General features: G+C 35.5%; 1 protein-coding gene across 1 annotated transcript; it reads right to left on the bottom strand.

Moving 5' to 3' along the window:
* Positions 1-472: 472 nt before the first annotated feature.
* MMP13 (matrix metallopeptidase 13) lies at positions 473-10,771 on the bottom strand. Its single transcript, XM_065882738.1, has 10 exons — positions 10,652-10,771; positions 10,322-10,563; positions 9,490-9,638; positions 9,198-9,323; positions 7,094-7,255; positions 5,541-5,658; positions 4,407-4,540; positions 3,291-3,450; positions 1,338-1,441; positions 473-671 (listed from the first exon to the last, which is right to left on the bottom strand). Exons 1-10 carry the CDS (start codon positions 10,769-10,771, stop codon positions 571-573), a joined length of 1,416 nt encoding a protein of 471 aa, XP_065738810.1. The 3' UTR covers positions 473-570.
* Between the last annotated feature and the right edge of the window lie 9,164 nt (positions 10,772-19,935).

Genomic DNA, 19,935 nt, shown 5'->3' with positions numbered 1-19,935 from the left:
GATATTTCCGAATGAAGAGGGGCACATACATCCAAATATTTTTAGTGAAAAACCCAAGTTATTTCTTTGGAAAGTTGTCTATAATATATTTATTACAGACATTTCCCTTTGGTTTATTGTTGTTTATGTATGGCTGTCATATGCTCCCCCAAAATTGCATTTTCATATGACTTTATACTATTTGGTAAAGATGATTCATTAATTATATAAATGTGATTTACTTTTATGTCTTTGCAAAGTTTCCTTATAAATATATTAAGCTAACTCTCTTTGACAGATCATATATCCCATTTTTGATGTAGAATATTGTCAACTACTGCTTCTGTATAGCACACAAGAATTAGGTGATCCTTAGAGATAATGAATCTCATGACTTTAAAATTCATTGTGGTTCCAGCCCCACGCATAGCTGTATAGATACTAAATATTCAAAGATAACTTACTGAAGCTTGTTCACAGAACTAAGCTTTCCCCTGATATCTCTCCCTCCCCCATGGCCCCCCCAAAAAATGTCTGGAAGCATTATCCCAAATGGTCTCCAGGATTTAAATAACAATATTTTTAAAACATTTAACACCACAAAAGGGAATTTGTTGGCATGACACGAACAATACGGTTACTCCAGATGCTGTATTCAAACTGTATGGGCCCATTGAAAAAATAGATATAACCTAAAAGGAAAAGACCAAAAAGAAAATTTCAGAGTTTGAAAATAATGTTTTACTCTAGCTACTTTTAAAAGCCCAATCTGTTAGCTTCACTTTTTTTTAACATTCCAGTGTTTATCTTTATAAATACCACTAATGTTTTAATATATTGCTTATAATTTAAAGAAGGGGAAAGGTATAAATGTCTCCAGCTCTCTTAAACTGTCACCTCGAATTAATTGCTGTATTGGCAGGAGTTCCAGTTTTGATGGTTGAATTATTGATATTGGTTATTTTTTGTAAGTTACAGATAACATCTCTTTCCATAATTCAAGCAAAAAATCATTATATAGCTATGATTATTGGTCTTCATATATAAATTACTCCCCACTCCACCCCTGATTTGAACTATACTTTTTGCATCTTAATATCTTTAAATTTAAGGTAGTGTTTAAGATTTGGCATCTTTTATTCATAGAATTAGCAGTCATTAAGTAAAATTCTCATTTATTCTAAGCATATTAATTTTTGTTTGCTGTCTGTGTCAGTAGTTACACAAGAATAAGTAATCCCTTAACTGTCAGACATTTATCAGCACATCTAAGTTCTGTTTAAAATTCCTTTATAAGGAAATTATTTCAAGGGGTTACAGAAGCCCTCCATTAAGGTCAGTTCAATGGAACTAATTACCATTTTTCTCGAAGACAGCATCTACTTTATCACCAATTCCTGGGAAGTCCTCTTCTATTAGTCTGGGGTAGTCTTTATGCATCATATGGTTAGTTTCATCATAGCTATTTAATAAGAAAAAGAAACTCTTGAGTAGGTCATAGGTAAATTACTTTAGAAATAGTACAATGGATATAATGGCAGCTTTCAAAATTGACAAAAGTTTCAAATTTTTAAGTCCATTTGAAACAACCAGTAGCTTTTTAAAATTAGGAATTATAATACTGAGTATACAGTGGGTACCTGGTGAGGTATTTTGACTTGCCTAAAGACCATCTTTGTAAAGACAGTTATAAGCTCATTTCTATTTCAAAATTTGTATAGCTGCTATAAAAGTATATTATTAGGAAAGTGTTCTTAGAGTGAAATATATGTTTATGCATTGAACGATTATCTGTTGAGCTCCCACTATGTGTAAGACAACTTGCTAAGTGCAGTAACGGATGCCAAACTATTTAAGGTTCAATTTCTGCACTAAAAAGTTATAGAGGCATACAGTGGAAATAAAACTAGGAAGGGGAGCGCAGCTTTCCCCTCTCATAACTTTATATTCCATACTCTTCTTCCCCTGCACATACTCACACCCTAGCCAACAAAACACACTCTGAAATTAACCTAAGAGAACAGCCTCCTGTGATGTAATATTCTTACTGTTACTGATGAAAGTCTTTTATATTTTTGAGGTATGTTTCAATAGATAAAAAGTAAGAACCACTGCACTATCAAGAACGCTAAGACATATACACACAAAACTGCAACATTAGGCAATAGGGGCTAAACATCATGAGAGAGTAAACATGAGATGTCATGGGAGTTACATGAGAAGGGAGATAATTTTGAATGGGGTGATCAAGAAAGACTTTCAAGTTAACTTTAAACAATGGATGGAATTTCAAAAGACAGAGATGTAGGGAAAGACCTCTAGCAAAGAAAATTGCATAAGGGAAGGTTGTGGGGAGATAAAAGCACAGTGCATTTGAGATATGTTAAGCAATCCATTTTGACTGAGCAATAGACCTCATATAAGGTAAAGGGACTGGAACACTAGTGCAGGTAGGACCTGGCAGTAATTTTTATAGTGGTAAGTGTCATTATCAGAAATAAAGAAGCCAAAACGTAAAGATGATATGTAAGAGTGTGTATGTGTTTGTAAACATGCATGCATGAGTGTATATATATGTATATATAATGAGTGTATATATATATATATGTGTGTGTGTGTGTGTGTGTGTGTGTGTGTGTGTGTGTGTGTGTAGAGGGAGTAAAGTTACCATTTAAAATATTTCAACTATTGTGTACCTATGAGATAATCATCCCTGAATATAGACATGGATTTGGGCTCATAAATATTGCCAATGTCAAAGCTGCCTTGAGCTCTACATGTGTTTTCAATATTCCTTTTCTACTTGTTCTTCAAAAGGAGCTGGCTTCACAAACTACAAGCCTAGCAGCTTCCTGGCCAACCTCTCCGATGAATCAACAGACTAGATATTGTGGCCTTCTCTTGCTCAGTCTTTTCCTGTACCTATTCTTGTGTCCTCTCTGGCCACAGAAGATGGAGCTCCATGTAAATTAAGAGAGGATGACAAGAAAGAGAATCCAGGAGAAAGATTACAAGGAATTAAGATGTCAAAATAAGAGAGAGAGTTTTGCCATGGTTGTAGTACAACAAATGCCTAAGAAAGAGAAGAGTGGCCCAGAAAGGGGAAGAATTATATGTGTATTTTCAAGAGGGCTTGAGACTTTTAAATACCTGTGTTAAGAGCTACCTGCTGGAGCTGGCATGGAAGGGAATGAATGACGGGTATGACATTTACAATACTTCATGAGATAATTTTAAGTAGCAAGGGATTTTCGAGACTCACTTTTCCTCTATGATATAAGATGATGGGTCAGTAAATATGGCTGCCATACCTCCAGACTTGGTTTCCTGAGAAGAAGAGCGTCTTCTCTGTATCCTCAAAGTGAACGGCCGCACTTATCTTTTTAACCTCTTTTGGAAATCCCAGGTCGGATATTTTTCTGGGATAACCTTCCAGAATATCATAACCATTAAGAGCCCAAAATTTTCTGCCTAGAATAAGTAAAAGAATTGTTTTATTATTCAAGGGAATCTATTAAAACTCACATATGTAGATTTTAACAAAGAAAGACTCATTTTACACATTTAGAAATAAATTAGTCAGTGTTTGTGGTCACCATGTTTATGAAACACAGAAATATGCACATTCTTCAAACAAACAAAAAAGAGGATTTAAAATGCCAGTTTCCTAACTGTAAGTATAGCCCACCAAATATCATGATTAGTTTGACAATTTGATACCTCTGAATATTAAGTTTGGAACTGGGTGAAAAATACATTAAGATTTCTGTATGAATAAGCAGCACAGTAGGAATAGGAAATTAACTTGAAAACTCAAATTTCATACCAGTAGAAAATTATTTTCTTCTCTAAAAAGTGACTTCATTATAGCTTTACTATAATAGTCAAACAATAGAAACAATGTCAGTAAAATGCTATGTAGCCATTATAAATTATGATCACGAAGCTGGAATAACAATTTGGGAACCTATGTCAAGTAGAATATTAAAATGTATATACATTATGAATATAAATATTTAAAATATGTATTTCATATGATGAAAGACTAGAAAATAAAGTGATAAAATAAAATAAGTTGACTTTTCAGAAGGGGGAATTATAGATAATTATTTTCAATTTTTAAAAATGTTCATTGTTATTACATTTGCTTAGTAAATAATTTTTAAGAGGAAATAAGAGAAAAAACTGACATGATTGGTGTGAAATAAAGAGTGGATATGATAAGTAATAATGTAGACTTTTTACTTGTCAAATTTGGGGACACTTGGTAGAAAGGTTTCAGGTGCTTTCTGGTTCCCATTTTGTTATACTTGATTCTTAATTTAGGTGTATTTTTGACAACAATCATTTTATTAAGTCTCTGGTAACATGAAGTTCATCACTGCCTGCTCTGGACATGTGGGGGGTTTCACTGGTGGAAAGATTACCTCTAAAGATGAAGATAAGGTCATGGGAAGGGTGCTCATATGCAGCATCAATACGGTTGGGAAGTTCTGGCCAAAAGGATTTTGTTAAAAACAGCTCTGCGTCAACCTGCTGAGGATGCAGACGCCAGAAGAATCTAACACAAAAGTAAAAATGCAGAGTTTGCCATCATTTTTTCAAGTGCAATATGTCTATCCTGCTAGCCACCTTTCTCCATATCAATACAGGTAAGTTAGACACAACCACTCCCTAGCTCCCATGAGGGTGAAAGATTTCCACTTCCCTTAAGTGCCAGTTAAACAAGCTGTTGCTATCTTAACTCTATCCTAAATTATTGAAGTCTAAAATCTCACAGAGCCTTTGTGAAGGCTCCAAGTCATTTGTGGGCTGGGACCATGTTTTGTTCAATTTTGCATATCTTTTAAGTGGCAAGCAAATGTGCCAGGCACTGTGTTGGGCTCTGGAAAGAAAACATGAGTGACACAAACTATGCTCCCAAGATCTCATGGCCTGGGGAAAGTGATATATGAGAAAATACTGGAGCACAATGAAATTAGAACTATAGTAGAGAAGGTAGGAATGCTATAGGATCACAGATGAGGGAACAATTAATTCATTGAATAGATGAACAAATGAACAAATAAGGATATTAAAACAATATCAAAATTAAAAATTAGTATTTCATTTTTTGTCACCTATAGATTTAGGTTGTACAGTGCTTCCTCTCTTAAATTCCAACATATGTTACCAGAACCAAAGTTTTTCCATATCAAAAGGAATTCATGTGGAATTATGAGTAACAGCTTACTAACATGGTAATTGATTTCAATAACTGCATTTTAAAATAAATAAATTGTATTTCTATATTTACTTTGTAAATATGTCTTTATAGGAAAAACTACAACCAAAGATGTAAAAGGAAGCTATACAATGCCAAGACTATCCATTGAAAAGTAAAACATTTATCCATCAGTTATTTACTTCCTCTCATATATGTAAATAAACTATCCAAAGTTCTATTATTTTCACTAACTTCACCTTTCTTTGGAAGTTTGACCACATGTTTTGGCAATTTGAAGACATGGCCTCACAAATGTTAGTTACATGCAGGTTTTATAAAATAATACGAAGAGTACCTGTCTTTAAAGATCACTGTTTCTCCTCGGAGACTGGTAATGGCATCAAGGGATAAGGAAGGATCACATTTGTCTGGCGTTTTGGGATGTTTAGGGTTGGGGTCTTCATCTCCTGGACCTGCAGTCATGAAATGAGTGAAGGAAGTTACTGAGGATGACCTGATTCTGCCAATGGAGAGCAGAAAGGGCAGTAAGTCCTGCCACTACTACATAATACTCCAAAGAACCTGTAATCCTACTTCCTTCCTCCATGGTTATCAAGTTCTTGCCTATGGGACTTCTCCTTCTGTTTTCATCTTCCAAGACTCTTGAGAATCATCTCAGCTACAAATTTAGCTTTCTTGAGGTTGGTGATAGAAATGGGGTGGTGGGGGGGTGGAGAAAAGACTTTGAGGAAACTTTCCCCATGCTTTGCACAACCTATTGACAGACTTCGCTTGAGAAACACATTCCTCTCAAAGCCATTTCTGGCAGCATGTTTTCTCTATGGCAGCCCTCATTTGGGCTCTTTCTCTTGCCTATTTTATCAGCTGTCAACATCAGCTCATGTCGCTTTACCAGTTGACCACATCATAGCTGCATCTCAGTGAAAAGCTAAGTCTTCAGCCATTCTGGTATGACCGGCCACATGTTGGGAACTGTTCCACCAGCTCACATGAGTGCAGAAGAGGTGCAGTAAATAAAATAATTCTAAACTTATTTTTCTCTAAATAGGTCCTATTAGTTCTATCATTAAGTTCCTCAGTCAAGATATTGTAGAAATAGTAAAAATTGCAAAATTCTTGCCTGTGCCTACACTAGCTGCTGTAGTAGATTTAAATCCAGAAGGGAAAATAATAGGTTGAGGTGGCCTGAGCTAGTTTTCTGAGCTCTGTGTTCTAAAAGTGTTTACACTGATGACTGTGTACTGTGGTTTTACTTCTATTTATGGTAGGTACTTTTGCTTGTTTGGGTTGAAGTTTAATTATTTTGTAAATATTATTGAAAATTTGGAAGAATAAAAGAATAGATTCTTACAAATGGTCACTGTAGATGTTGGTTAAAAACTAACACAGGCCACTTGAATGGATTCTACTGTGGCAAACAGGAGTAGTTGAAAGAATACCCAGATTTTGTAAAAGCTGGTTAAAATCTCACTTTCTCCCTGTATAAGCTGGGTGAAAGCTATCCCAAAAGCTGTGTTACTATCCAGCTGTGTTTCACCCAGCTGTGCTGCTATCGATACACTATTTAAACTCTACAAGCTTAGTTTCTTCATTGGTTAAATGGTGAATAAAATATTTCTTTCTGATGTCAGAGGTATTGTGAGGATATCAAATGTACCTTACAATGTATAAAATACAAACATGAGGAGTTACATTCTGCAAAACTTTGGAGAATGGAATATTTTCTACTTGAGCAGGTAGTTTGATTTGGAAAGAAAACATGAGCGTGTTTCTCCAGGTTTTAATAACAAAACCAGGACAGCAATATTGGTAATGGTAAATTCACTAATAATTTGAAAATAAATGTATATATCTCTTCTGCTGTTAAACTGATAAATTAATAGTTACCATAGAGAGACTGGATCCCTTGTACATCATCATCAGGAAGTATAAAGTGGTTTTTGCCAGTGTAGGTATATATGGGAAACATGAGTGCCCCTGGGTCCTTGGAGTGGTCAAGACCTAAGGAATGGCCAAACTCATGGGCAGCAACAAGAAACAAGTTGTAACCTGTAAGAAAACAAAGAAACAGAAAAAAAGTCCTCCAATGACCAATTCACAGAATAAATATTATTTTGTTTATTATTATTATGTCACCATGTCTCTTTCTTGGCTATTTAACTCACTTTTTAAAGTTAATATTCATTGTCTTAAAGGAAGATTTAAAACATTGATTTAATCATTATAAATAATTTGGTGTTCTCTTCGATTATAGCTGCCTACACAGAGTACCAACACATTGATTAGTAATCAAAAACGATTTATTGTGAAGACACTAGTAATCCTGATTTGCTCTTTGTTTTCTCATGTCAGGTGAGGAAAGTAGACAGTGATGACTTTAACTGGAAACTCATGGGAAAAAATATAGGATGATACATATCTACAGTACTGCCTAGAACATCATCTAAACCGGAGGCAGCATCCAAAGGTATAATGACCAAGCATAGAGGATGCATTAAATAGGATCTCCGAGAATGTACTTGGGAGCAAATTCCAACCAAATGATCCTTTCCAGAATATCTCTAGACTCTAGAATTTAAAGAAACAGAAACTCTGGACATGATTGGCCAACTTTCCTCTATTCTCGAAGACTACCATGTCACTGTATTTACACTATTTCCTCTAGTCACTCTTTCCACCAATTATTGAGCCTCCTAATACTGGTAATTTAAATTGAAAAAAAATAATAAAATATCAAAAGAACACATGAAAGCTGGAGTCATTGGTTTCAATTTGACCTTGAATACCCTTTGCTCTCATAGCCTATGCATGAAGAAAATGTATAACAAACTTAGTGAATTGTGCAGACCATAAGAGTGATCAAAGTTCATGATAATCTGAATGACAAGTAATTCTTCATTGAAATAACTAGCAGTGGGTATCATTCTTGGCCTTCAGCTGAAAAATTAATCCTGACTTATGGATGTTTTCATTCATTTCACTTAAATTTTTCAAACCCAGAATTTATGCAGGAACCAAAAACTGAAGCTTATTGTGACTATGTCTTAACAATACTACGTGTTGTTCTTTCTTCCTAAAATCATTCCTACCTGCTAAATATTCAGACCTTAAATATATAAATTCTCACCTTCCCTTCCAAAGACAGCTTGGAGATGTATGCATTGAGACATTGACTATTCAAGGCCCAGTTTTACTTCTTGGAAAAATAATTCTTTTTATTTAAATGAATAATAAAAAGTAGCTGTTTTTGAAGACTACCCTTTAATTGTCACAACTAAGAGTCCATATAGCTCCAAAATTAAGTCCTAGTTGTGATAATCCTGCTTTTCTGCCTAAATTAATATTCCCAATCCTTTTGAGCCTTGAAGACTCAACTACTGACTGAATTCACTCAACACTCAGTTTCATTTTGCTCTTGTAAATATAATTTAATCTGTTTTGTCTCATGCTTTCTCAAGTAAGGCACTATATTGATTTGTTAAAGTGGTATTTGTAAAATCAGTGATACAGACAAGTCTAAAACAAGTAACATATAATAGAGAACAGAAATTTGACTGGACTTGTGCCATTAATATTTCTACAAGGGAAAAAACTATTCCAACTCACATCCAACTCATTTACGATCTACATAATTAGCCCTAATAGTTTTTAGATTTATATTTGCAATAAACTGTACTTCTTCAACATGTCAAAGGTAATCCACAATAACAGCACCTTCGTTGACGGAAAGCATTCTGATCCTGTTTCAAAGTTAGCTAGTACCCCTCGAGCCACTAGACTTAGTAGATTTTGCTCATTTTTAATGTTTCATATTGGCTTATACAAATGTCACTTGTAGAGACTAATAAGTAGAAGATTATCATACTTGTTAACTTGGAAAATAGAATCAAATACCAAATATAATTTACAGTATGCTTAAACTTCTTCTTAATGGGTTAATGATCTAATCTAATCTGATAATCATGAATTATATCTTTATAAGAAATACTACCTTTGGAACTACTTGTCCAGGTTTCATCATCATCGAAATGGGCATCTCCTCCATAATTTGGTCCAGGAGGAAAAGCGTGAGCCAATAGACCAGAAGGTCCATCAAATGGGTAGAAGTCACCATGCTCTATACACAAAAACAAGAGTTAAGACTCTAATTATATGAAGTAGTGCCTAGCACAGGTGCTTAAAAAATTTTTGTTGAATTCTGTAAAAATTAATGAATAACTGAAAGAAGGAAGAAAAGAATGGAGCCAATTAAGGAGCAGAATATAAAAATTCTGCATCATTACCTTTAGTTCCAAAAGAGATCATGATATCTGCAGTGCCATTTTGAATTCTGGTAAAATTCAGAGGTGTCACATCAGACCAAACTTTGAAGGCTTTTTTGAATGCCTTTTCAACTTCAGAATGAGTCAAATCAGGGGTATAATTCACAATTCTATTCAACAGAGAAAGTTTCCATCAAATTTTCGGAAGGTGAAAGCTATTTTAGAATATATTTTCTTGGAATACTGCTTTTCTACTCAAAATGCAATGGCTTCTCTAAAAGTTCTACTAAAGGTCCATTGTTTCCAAGAACTTATTAATTATGATGCCATACAAAGACTATAAAATGAAGAATTCAATCAGATATTTGAGTATCTCCAAAGATTTGACCATTTGACATCTTAAAGTATTTAGATTTTTAATATAACTTATACTGCATGCTAAAAGTTCTGTATCACTGTAGCCTAAACAAATGAAATAGTTCTGTAAAGTTCATAGAGAATGAAACTCTCCATTTTTAGCACTCTTATAATAAATATGCCTGATTACTGCATCTCTGCAAATTTCCTTGAAACTACTTTTACTTCTATTTTGATTTCATATCTGAAAGAAATAAATTGAGATTTGCAATGAGAAATAATGCTGGGTTAATGTAACCATAATAGATGCTATGAGATATTCTCATCAACAGTATTAAAGTTATTCCTGGACATACTTAACTTCCAGTTTAATATCTAAGGCCTACGTAAAATAATGGGACCACACGTGTTCTGTCACCCGTAGCTTGTGCTGAAAATTAGACATCTGATACTAAAAAATATAACAAATATTAAAGAAAGATAGTCTATGATTTACCTGTAGGTTAAGTTCATTTTGGACCATTTGAGAGTTCGAGGAAAAACATTGTATTCACCCACATCAGGGACCCCACATCTTGGTTTTTTCATGATATCTAAAGTGTTATCATCAAGTCTGCCAGTCACCTCTAAGCCGAAAAAAGTCTGCATTTCTCTAAGCCTGTCAACCACCGAGCTTGCTGCCGTCTTCTTCAGGATTCCAGCAGGATTCAGAGGATAGTAGTATGATTTCAGGTAATTCTAGGAAAGAGACCACAATGATCCTCTTTTAAAAGAAAAGGACATTTATGAGATGTATCACACCATTGGGGTTGGCAAAATACTCTACCTCTGCAAACTGGAAGTCTTCCTCGGACAAATCGTCAGAATCTTCATCATTGGGAAGAGGCAGAGACCAACAGTGAGTCCAACTCAAGAAGAGGAAGGCAGCCAGGACACCTGGGTACATCTTGAGTGGTTGTGCCTGGAGGCTGCTGCTTTTCCACGGACAAGTACCTTTACTTTTATAGGCCTATGATGGTGAGTCATCATTTATGGACAAGTTTCAACTTCCTAGTCAGTTAAAGGTAAACATGCTTACATGGGGACTTTTTTTCCTCCCAAGAAGTGTGGTTTCTGGTAGAATTTGAGGGAAATATAAAATGAGGCCTTCTCTCATTTCAGCAGGGTCTCAAAAACCATCTGGCAAAATAACGGCCTCAGCATATTTATGGCTATTGTGGGAAGAGTAAAATTTTCACTTCACTTGGCAAAAATGTTTTCCTCTTTGTGGGAAAGTAGCTTATTCTACTTTTTCAGATAAGAATATCAAGATGGTACACCTACTTCCATAAGAAGAAATGTAGTCTTGTTTCCAGAATGTTTATAACCTGGTGAGTTTTAAACTTCATTTTCTCCAGAGAACCTAAGAGGGAAATATTATATATACCTGAAGGCCACAGAAATGGACCAGAACCAAGCTTGGAGACTCATCACAGGACTGAGTGCTGCAGCTGGAATTTAAAAGCACTGGTGTGACCTCTCAACAAATATGGAGCCCTGCATGAATTCCCTACAGATTCAGGCAGAGGTAGAAGAATGTATTCAAATACAGTATATTGGAATACAGTATAATGGCTAATACATATTGAGGGATTACTGCATGCTAGACTTAAAAGGTATTATCTCATTTAATCCTTACAACAGTCTTGTAAAGTAGGTATTGTAGGAAGGCTTGTTTTTCACTTTACGTATGAATACTCTAAGACACAGAGAAGTTAAATATTTGTTTAAGGTGATATGGTTAATAAATGCTACTACCAGCATTTGAATCCAGGCCAGTAGTCTTCATGTTTTTGACCACCATGGAATATGACCTCTACTCCATCCATTCTCAGATATTTTCTCAAAAACAGAGCTGCTTGTTTCCCACACCTCTGGGAGTGCTCAGGAAAAATAAGACGCTATGGCCATTTTCAAGTTTCTTGATTTTCACTTTTAACTTTGAATAATAGAAGTACCTTTGCTCCAACAACTTCAGAAAACTGTCCTTTAGGGGCCTCTAGTCTATTATTCCCTTTAGAACTTCACACATTTAATACCATGAATTCAGAATGCCATCTTTGGTCCCTTGCAGATGTAAATGGATAGAGAAATATGGGCCATGATCTTCAGATTGACTGAATGATTGAAAACACAAGTTAATTTAAGTGATTAAGAGTCAGAGAGAAGTTTAGGTCAGAGAATACTAACAAACAGGAGGAGCATGAAGACAGATTAAAGTGAGTAGGGAAGGGGTATCCCAACGTGTGGGTAAAATGCTATCATCTAAATTAGCCAGTACCTCAGAGAAAACCAGAAAAACCCATCACATGTAAGCAATCACTTGAGGGAAATTTATTATGCTTTTATCCAAAATAAAGCCAAATAGATCCTTACAATAGATTATTTCCAGAGTTCAATATTACATTTGGGCTCAATCAGCAATGCAAAATAATAATTTGATTTAAACCTCTTCCATGTATAACATTTAACTTTGAGATTAAGTGAAAATTATCCACAAATTTGATTCATCTATTAAGCTTATAAGAAATCGATTCATTAGAAAGCATTTGCTTTTACCAATAAATTTTTATAGTCTTTTAAGGTCACATTAGATAATAAAAAAGAAGTCCTTGAACAAGAAGTTTAAAAACAAGTGTCATTTTATTTAATGTTTGAAAGTGGGTGAAAAGAATCAAATAGGCTAACTCTACTTATAGATTTCATATATTTATAGAAATGTTACCACCTGAAACTAGAATTTTTTAAAGCCCTTTTCATTATTGAATAATGAATGCTGATTGGGCATCAACTATGCAGGATACTATGCTAGTCACTATGAAGATGGAATGAAGGATAGGATAAGAGCCTTTTACTTGCAGTGATTGCAATATTATCTATCCCATAAAGAAGGATTTTTAATGAACAATAAAAATAAATGTCACCATTTTTCAAGTTTCAAAATTATGCTTACTGTCAAACCACTTTAATATTTTATTAGTTTCTTATTTCACTTAAGAATATAGACAGGGCAAAAGATAAAACACAGAAAGTTTAATGATAACATACTGTTACACATTTCACAATTTTCTTACTGGAATAAATAAAAATTCCTCAGAAGATTAAAATAGAAATTGATTTCTTAGGAAAATCATCAGACTGCTCGACTATAGGCTATTGTTCATGGAGGACTGGTTTTATACAGCGATCAGGATGTGTCAACACATGGAAATGTGTTGGCAAACTGCTTGTCAACACAAGTCCTTCTCTCAGGTTAATTATTAAAATGAAAGCCAGGCCTTCTGGTTAACACTTAAACACATAGAGGCTGAACTGGTATATACAAATGGTTCTAAGAAGCTTACGAATCACTGGGAAATTTGAAAACCTGTAGAACAAGCAAGCAAAACTGTAGACAAAATTAGATATGTGCAGTATGTGTATCTACTGCTGATTCAGATATAAGCAATGTGGGAATTTTTAAAACATATGTTATCATCAGTTTCTAAGTTCAAAACATCACCCAGAAGAGAACCTAAAACGTCTATGAACAACTCTTGAGTAAAGCACGGGGGTGCTCCTGATTAGAAATAATGAAATAATAGGAACAATGGGCCATTTGAGTTGGGTTGAAATTATGAAAATTGTGTAAACCAAAGAACATTTGTGATAAAAAATTTGGCTTCAGCTTAGAGCATTGTAAATGATCACTGTTGACAATGACACTTAGTAGTATCTTTATTTTTCTAAAAGGTAAATGATTTGATTCTGTAACTGCATAAAGTAATTATTTTTTTAAACACTCTCTGATGGTTGCTTTGCTCTAGTCTCTGATTTTCTTTCATTCTGTCCTTTTTTTTTTGCCCATGACCCCATGAAATGGGCTCACATACTCTTAAAAAAAGAGAACTAAACTAGAATTTAAACACTTAATCATATTTACACCCTAGATTAAGGTGTAAGAGTGTCCCACCTAACCTACTTATGCACAATCATGTCATAATCCACTATTTTAGATGCTGAAGATACAAAGCAGAAGATCAGCAATTTAGGAGGTCATTTACTTTTAACATTTGAATTGCATAGTCTTCAGAGATCCTGCATTCGTACTGGATTGATCCACAAAAGAAATAAACAGAATCTGCAAGAGAAAATAAAAGTCTTTTCAGTTCTTATTCGAGTATGACATCTGAAAGTCAAGACACAATTTCCTGGGCTCTATTCCTAAATGAATTTTAATTTTTATTGTGTTTTGTTAAAAAGGGTGGTCACTGAATGTCCACCTCTGCCAGCTTTAACAAAATACTGTAAGAGAAAACAACCAGGAATAGAACACACATTCTAGCCCATTCATGCCCAAATGTCTCTGAAAAGGAAAAAAAAACAGGGTTTGGCAATGAATAATAGAAATGAAAACCAGCTCGAGAAACGGGGCCTGAGGTTTTAACAACAAGCAATTTCAGTGTATTTTAAAATCCCTAATATTTAAACAATGAATCAAAAAGTCTATTTTTGAAACAGCCTAACCTCACCTTGTTACCTCAATTCACTAAAGTAGAAGTTGTTACATATTTTTAAGCAATAAATTTTCTGATTTAAAAAGTAATAAACTTATTGCATAAAGACTGGAAAATAGGGAGAAAACTAGAAGACAAAATTTACTGTAATACCCCAAGATTTTTTAGATAGCCCTATATATATAAAATTTAAGGATATATATATATCCTTTAAATTGATATATTTAGATGACAGTCAACCTTAAAAGTTTTTAAAAACAGTACTTTCTAGAATAGAAAAACTTGTCAGGTTAGTCATACATTGCATCTATTTTATTTTCAATTCTAGGAAAGTTATCTTTAATAAATTTGGGGTAGCCATCTTCCATAGTTTGCCTTTCTTGATTGAGTCTATTATAAAATTGAGAATGAACTCAAAATGCACAAAATGTATCTTAATAATGCTATACATTAAAGAGGTTAACATTTAAATTTTTTCTATATGCTCTAGTTAGTTAATTTCAGAAAATTATAGACGGGGATTCACTGCAACCATGAACTACCAACAAAGGCTTCTACCTCAACCTGGCTGCTAAAATGATTTCATCCCTTCAGCACTGGTCTGCAAGTGAAAAAAGTGGTCATCCCAATGTTAGGTTCTTGGACAGCAATATTAATCTCTTGGGTGTCTCCTGGAAATCCAAGCTCACTAATTCCCTTGGGACATTCATCCAACATGACATAAAGGCCCTAAAGTTTTTTCTTGTTAATAACAATGAATCAAAGAAAGACCTTATTTTTGGTTGGAAAGTTATGACCAAGCAAGGGACATGTCTAAGGCAAAGAATGTAATAAACTGACTGAATATAAACTAAATTACAAATAAATATTTCTAAGTTATGGACTATAGGATGTGTATTTGTTTCTTTTACCTCTCCAGTGATCCAGTCCTTAGCTAAGTTTGTGGAGCTCACATAAAGATGGAGAGCACAGGGCTTGGAATCAGTTACACCAACCGAAATCCCAACTCTGCCATTTATTAGCTCCCTAATCTCAGTGATACAACAGTGAACAAAACGCATCAAAATCCTGGTCCTCATGAAGCGAACACTCTAGTAGAGAGAGAGAGAGAAAAGGAGAAAAATAAAGAAAGATAGAGAGTTGAGGGCACAGGGAGGACTGTTGTAATTTATATATGGTGACAGGGAAGGGTTCACTGAGGAAGTGAAATTTGAGAAAAGACCTGAGGGAAGGTCAGTGAAGGCATGAGCTATGGAACTGTCTGAGGAAGAATGCTCTTGGCAGAGAGAACAGCAAGTGCAATAGCCCTGAGGTAAGATTGTGCTGGTATAATTGGGGTAAGCAGCAAGGAGACCAGTGTGGCTGGAGCAGAGTGAGGAGAAAAGTTACTCAATCTTAACTATACAAATGGGATCGTCACAGTACCTGTGCTATAGGTTATATGAGGACTGAGGGCATTTGCAACAGTGCCTGGCACACAGGAAGCACCTGATATATATCATTAATTAACAATAACTAACCTACCTAGCACCCAGCAAAACCATTGTGCCAGGCACTCTTGTAGGCATACAGGACATTGCATAAACGGTATTGATGAGAACTCTTAGATATTAGAAGGAGAAAGTAGACATTGCAAAAAAAAAAAAGGCAAGTTTGGCTAGTTAGAAATATTATTAAGAATGTAAAATGAAGTGAAGCTATAGAGGCAGGGCTGGGGGGATACCTGAATGTTAAGGCAGGCCTCTCCAAGGAGATACACTTAAAACTGAGACCAGATGACAAGAGAGTCTCAGCCATGAAAATACCTGGGAGCAGAGTATTAGTCTAGGCAGAAGGAACTGCAAGCACAAAGGCACTAGCATGGAAGAAAGCTTCTGTTCAGGGAAAAGTAAAAACGTGTGCCAGACTATAGCAAACAAGGAGAGTGGTGGGAAAAGCTGAACTGGGGAATTTGAAGACTGTCAACATGGGGTGTTTCCCAGGTATTCCACTGATGTTAGGCCTCAAATTTGACTTACGTGTCCTTAAAGATAATTTTTTCTCCTCCTAACTGCATAATAGCAACAAGTGTGAAGTCTAGATCACATTTCTCTGGAGTTTGCCCACTGAATGATCTCTTTCTTGGACATAAAAGTAAGAAAATAATGACCCAACATGGTCCCTTGATTTTCTTCAGATTGTCTCCAGATTCTTTTCAAAAGCAAAATAACCATTAGCATTCTAGTTTTGATGTCTAGATTAAAATGAGATAGGAAAACGTCTTCAGATCATATATTGTGGCTTATTCCTAAATCTTAGTCTCAAATACTGACCTGTGTTTCCCTGTGTCTGGGGAAAGGGCTCCTGCTTAGCTTTAAGGTGAAGTTGATGTTCTTAACTTCCTATCTTCAACACATCCTCTGCTAATTAGTACTTTTCCTGGGCCCTCTTGACAAATGGCTTCTAGGTAGGGTCAGCCAAAGGAAGGCACTGGAGAGCAGGAGAAAAGCCAGTATTTCTTATCCTCTCCTCTCTCTTCCTTGGGAGGAGTGGTGGCTGTCTCCAGTTCGCTGTGGACAGTCCCTCCTTCTGTGGTTCCAGCTCCTCCCAGGCAGCCCCACCATGCTTTCTAACTCCTCATCACTCAGGGTGCTGGGTTGGTCACATCATCTGCTCCCTGTGTCCCTCTAGCCCCAGGGGCTGGTAGAGGTTTTCAGTGTTGCTAATTTGTGGGTTGTTTCTATTTCTCTTCTAATCCTGTTTTAATACCTAAAGTGATTTCTGGCTCCTGGTTGGGTCCTGATGGATAAAGTTGACAATATAAGGATTAAAATGGGAAAACTGTAATACATTTTCCAGTCCCAATCAGCACTGACTTACTGTATCTACTTGTATAGTTTAATGTATATCTTCATGTATAAATTATATATTTATTTTCAGATACAAAGATAATAATAGCTCTCTATTTTAAAATTTCACAGAGAGTGAGAAAATGAAATGAAAATTGTATTTTGGCAGCAAACATAATAATTATTTTACCCGGTCCCCAGGACCTATAGGTAATGAACATTTTCTCCTAGGTCTGGCCAAAGACAGATGTCATGTCCTTCATTAATTAGATTCTATGTTAAGTTATATTTTAATTAGATTATATATTTCAATTAATAAATCTCCCACCTTTAATAGAAATTTCTGGGTTTTTTTTTTTCTTTTGGACTTACTGCATGGCTTGCAGGATCTCAGTTCCCCTACCAGGGATTGAACCCGGGCCACGGTAGTGAAAGCCCAGAATCCTAACCTCTAGGCCACCAGGGAACTCCCAGAAATTTCTTTTCTCATACAAAATTTGGAAAGAATTTAATATAAATTATATGAATTTTAAAAAGATGGATTTTATAAAATGGTATTCTCTAGTCTGCACCAGCCATGCATTTGCTAAATTGCAGCATACAATTATGAGCTTCTCTTCTGAGATGGGAAAAAGATTTGGAGAATCTTAATCTACAGGTACAGAGATAACTAAATTACTATAAAATATGCCTTTTGAAATAAGATTAAAAGTTTGGGTATAAAGTAAATGGAGGCCAACCTAGTAATCCCGATTCTCTCAGATCTGGACTTCCACAAACTCATGGAGAAAATCACTCCTCACTGTTGTGTGTCTTAGGACTGCATTTTTCAAAGGGGGTGCTGTGAAACCTCATTCCATGGGATATCAGAGATGTTCCACCAATATTAATGGTGGGAATGAAGAAAGGTAGTGAGGGAAGGAGTGAGGAAAAGAGGGAAATGTCTATGGTCAAATAAACTTAGGAGATATTGGGTTAAACAACTGTGAACCAGTTTCTTTCCTGGAGGACTTCCTAGAGCTTCATGACATCATGATAATCTAAGAAAAGGGCTAGAGCTTGGAATGAGTCCCTCAGTTATTTGAGCTTGGAACAGTCTTTTCAGTTGCTTCTTGAAGCATTGGAGTTCCACAGTACACAGACTGAGAAAAGCTGTTTTACGAAATTAGCAGGGCAAATGAATACTTCTAGAATGAGAAGAAAACCAAACGTCAGCAAACCACAGAAAGCCCAGATGCCTTTGACATCATCCTCAGAGAAGATCTTCCTCTGGCTAAAGTGGGTGTATATCAGATAAGGTACATCAGAACCTTGGGGTCCCTGGAGTGATGGGGGTCCAAATTGTGGCCAAATTCATGTGCAGCAACAGCAAGCAGGTTAATGTCTATGAAGGAACACAGTGTTGATGATGTAAGTAGAACCACACCAAAATCAGTTCTTTTAAAAGATTTTTTAGACAAATTATTTAAGCCTTATTAATTACATCTCTCCCTTGTTGCATATTTAATGAAGAAGGACAAAAACCAAAATCTGTAAGGATACCTTCGTCAGTGACCCTGACACAGCAAGTGCACAAGTGGTGCAGGTTGGAGCCACTGAGATTCCATTACTGATTTTGTTGTGCACTTCGACTGCTGTGTTATTAGGCAGTAATGAATAAGGCAAAAACTATGGTCACTTTACTTTCAGTGAAAAAGAACATTTGGGCACCACAAAACTGTACAAGTATATACAGCCACTATGGAGAACAGTATGGAGGTTCCTTAAAAAACTACAAATAGAACTACCATTCGACCCAGCAATCCCACTACTGAGCATATACCCTGAGAAAACCATAATTCAAAAAGAGTCATGTACCACAATGTTCATTGCAGCTCTATTTACAATAGCCAGGACATGGAAGAAACCTAAGTGTCCATCGACAGATGAATGGATAAAGAAGATGTAGCACATGTATACAATGGAATATTACTCAGCCATAAAAAGAAACAAAATTGAGTTATTTATAATGAGGTAGATGGACCTAGAGTCTGTCATACAGAGTGAAGTAAGTCAGAAAGAGAAAAATAAATACCATATGCTAACACATATATATGGAATCTAAAAAAAAAAAAAAAAGGTTCTGAAGAACCTAGGAGCAGGACAGGAATAAGGACTCAGACGTAGAGAATGGACTTGAGGACACAGAGAGGTAAGCGTAATCTGGGATGAAGTGAGAGAGTGGCATGGACTTATATATACTACCAAATGTAAAATAGATAGCTAGTAGGAAGCACCATGTAGCACAGGGAGATCAGCTCGGTGCTTTGTGACCACCTAGAGGGATGGGATAGGGAGGATGGAAGGGAGACACAAGAGGGAGAAAATATGGGAACATACGTATATATATATATAGCTGATTCCGTTTGTTATAAAGTAGAAACTAACACACCATTGTAAAGCAATTATACTCCAATAAAGATGTTTTTTAAAAAAAAACAATTAGTTTAGAATAAGTAAAAGAAATAGCGAAGCCTGTACTGGTAGGGGATATGGGCCCCGAAGCCAGACAGATTCCTCACCTGTGAAGTGGGGATAATGAAACCAGTCTTACAGGATTAGTGAGAGAATTTAATGGTAAAGCACATAGCACATTATAAGAATTTAATCACTGTACTAGAGATTAGTTTTGTTGTTGTTTATATTATTAATATCCAAAGGACCCAGCAAATAGTAAGTGCCTAATGTACAGTAGCTACAAAGATTGA

This window comes from Phocoena phocoena, chromosome 8 (genome assembly GCF_963924675.1).
Source record: "Phocoena phocoena chromosome 8, mPhoPho1.1, whole genome shotgun sequence".
Lineage (NCBI taxonomy): Eukaryota > Metazoa > Chordata > Mammalia > Artiodactyla > Phocoenidae > Phocoena > Phocoena phocoena.
Note: the sequence above shows the minus strand (reverse complement) of the source record. Positions and strands in the feature narration are given on the sequence as shown.

Coding starts and splice junctions, on each gene's coding strand:
- MMP13 (XM_065882738.1), bottom strand. CDS start 10,771: ATGTACCCAGGTGTCCTGGCTGCCTTCCTCTTCTTGAGTTGGACTCAC. Junction 10,564..10,651: donor AAGACTTCCAGTTTGCAGAG/GTAGAGTATTTT, acceptor TCTCTTTCCTAG/AATTACCTGAAATCATACTA. Junction 3,451..4,406: donor CCTTATCTTCATCTTTAGAG/GTAATCTTTCCA, acceptor TACTTATTCTAG/GCAGAAAATTTTGGGCTCTT.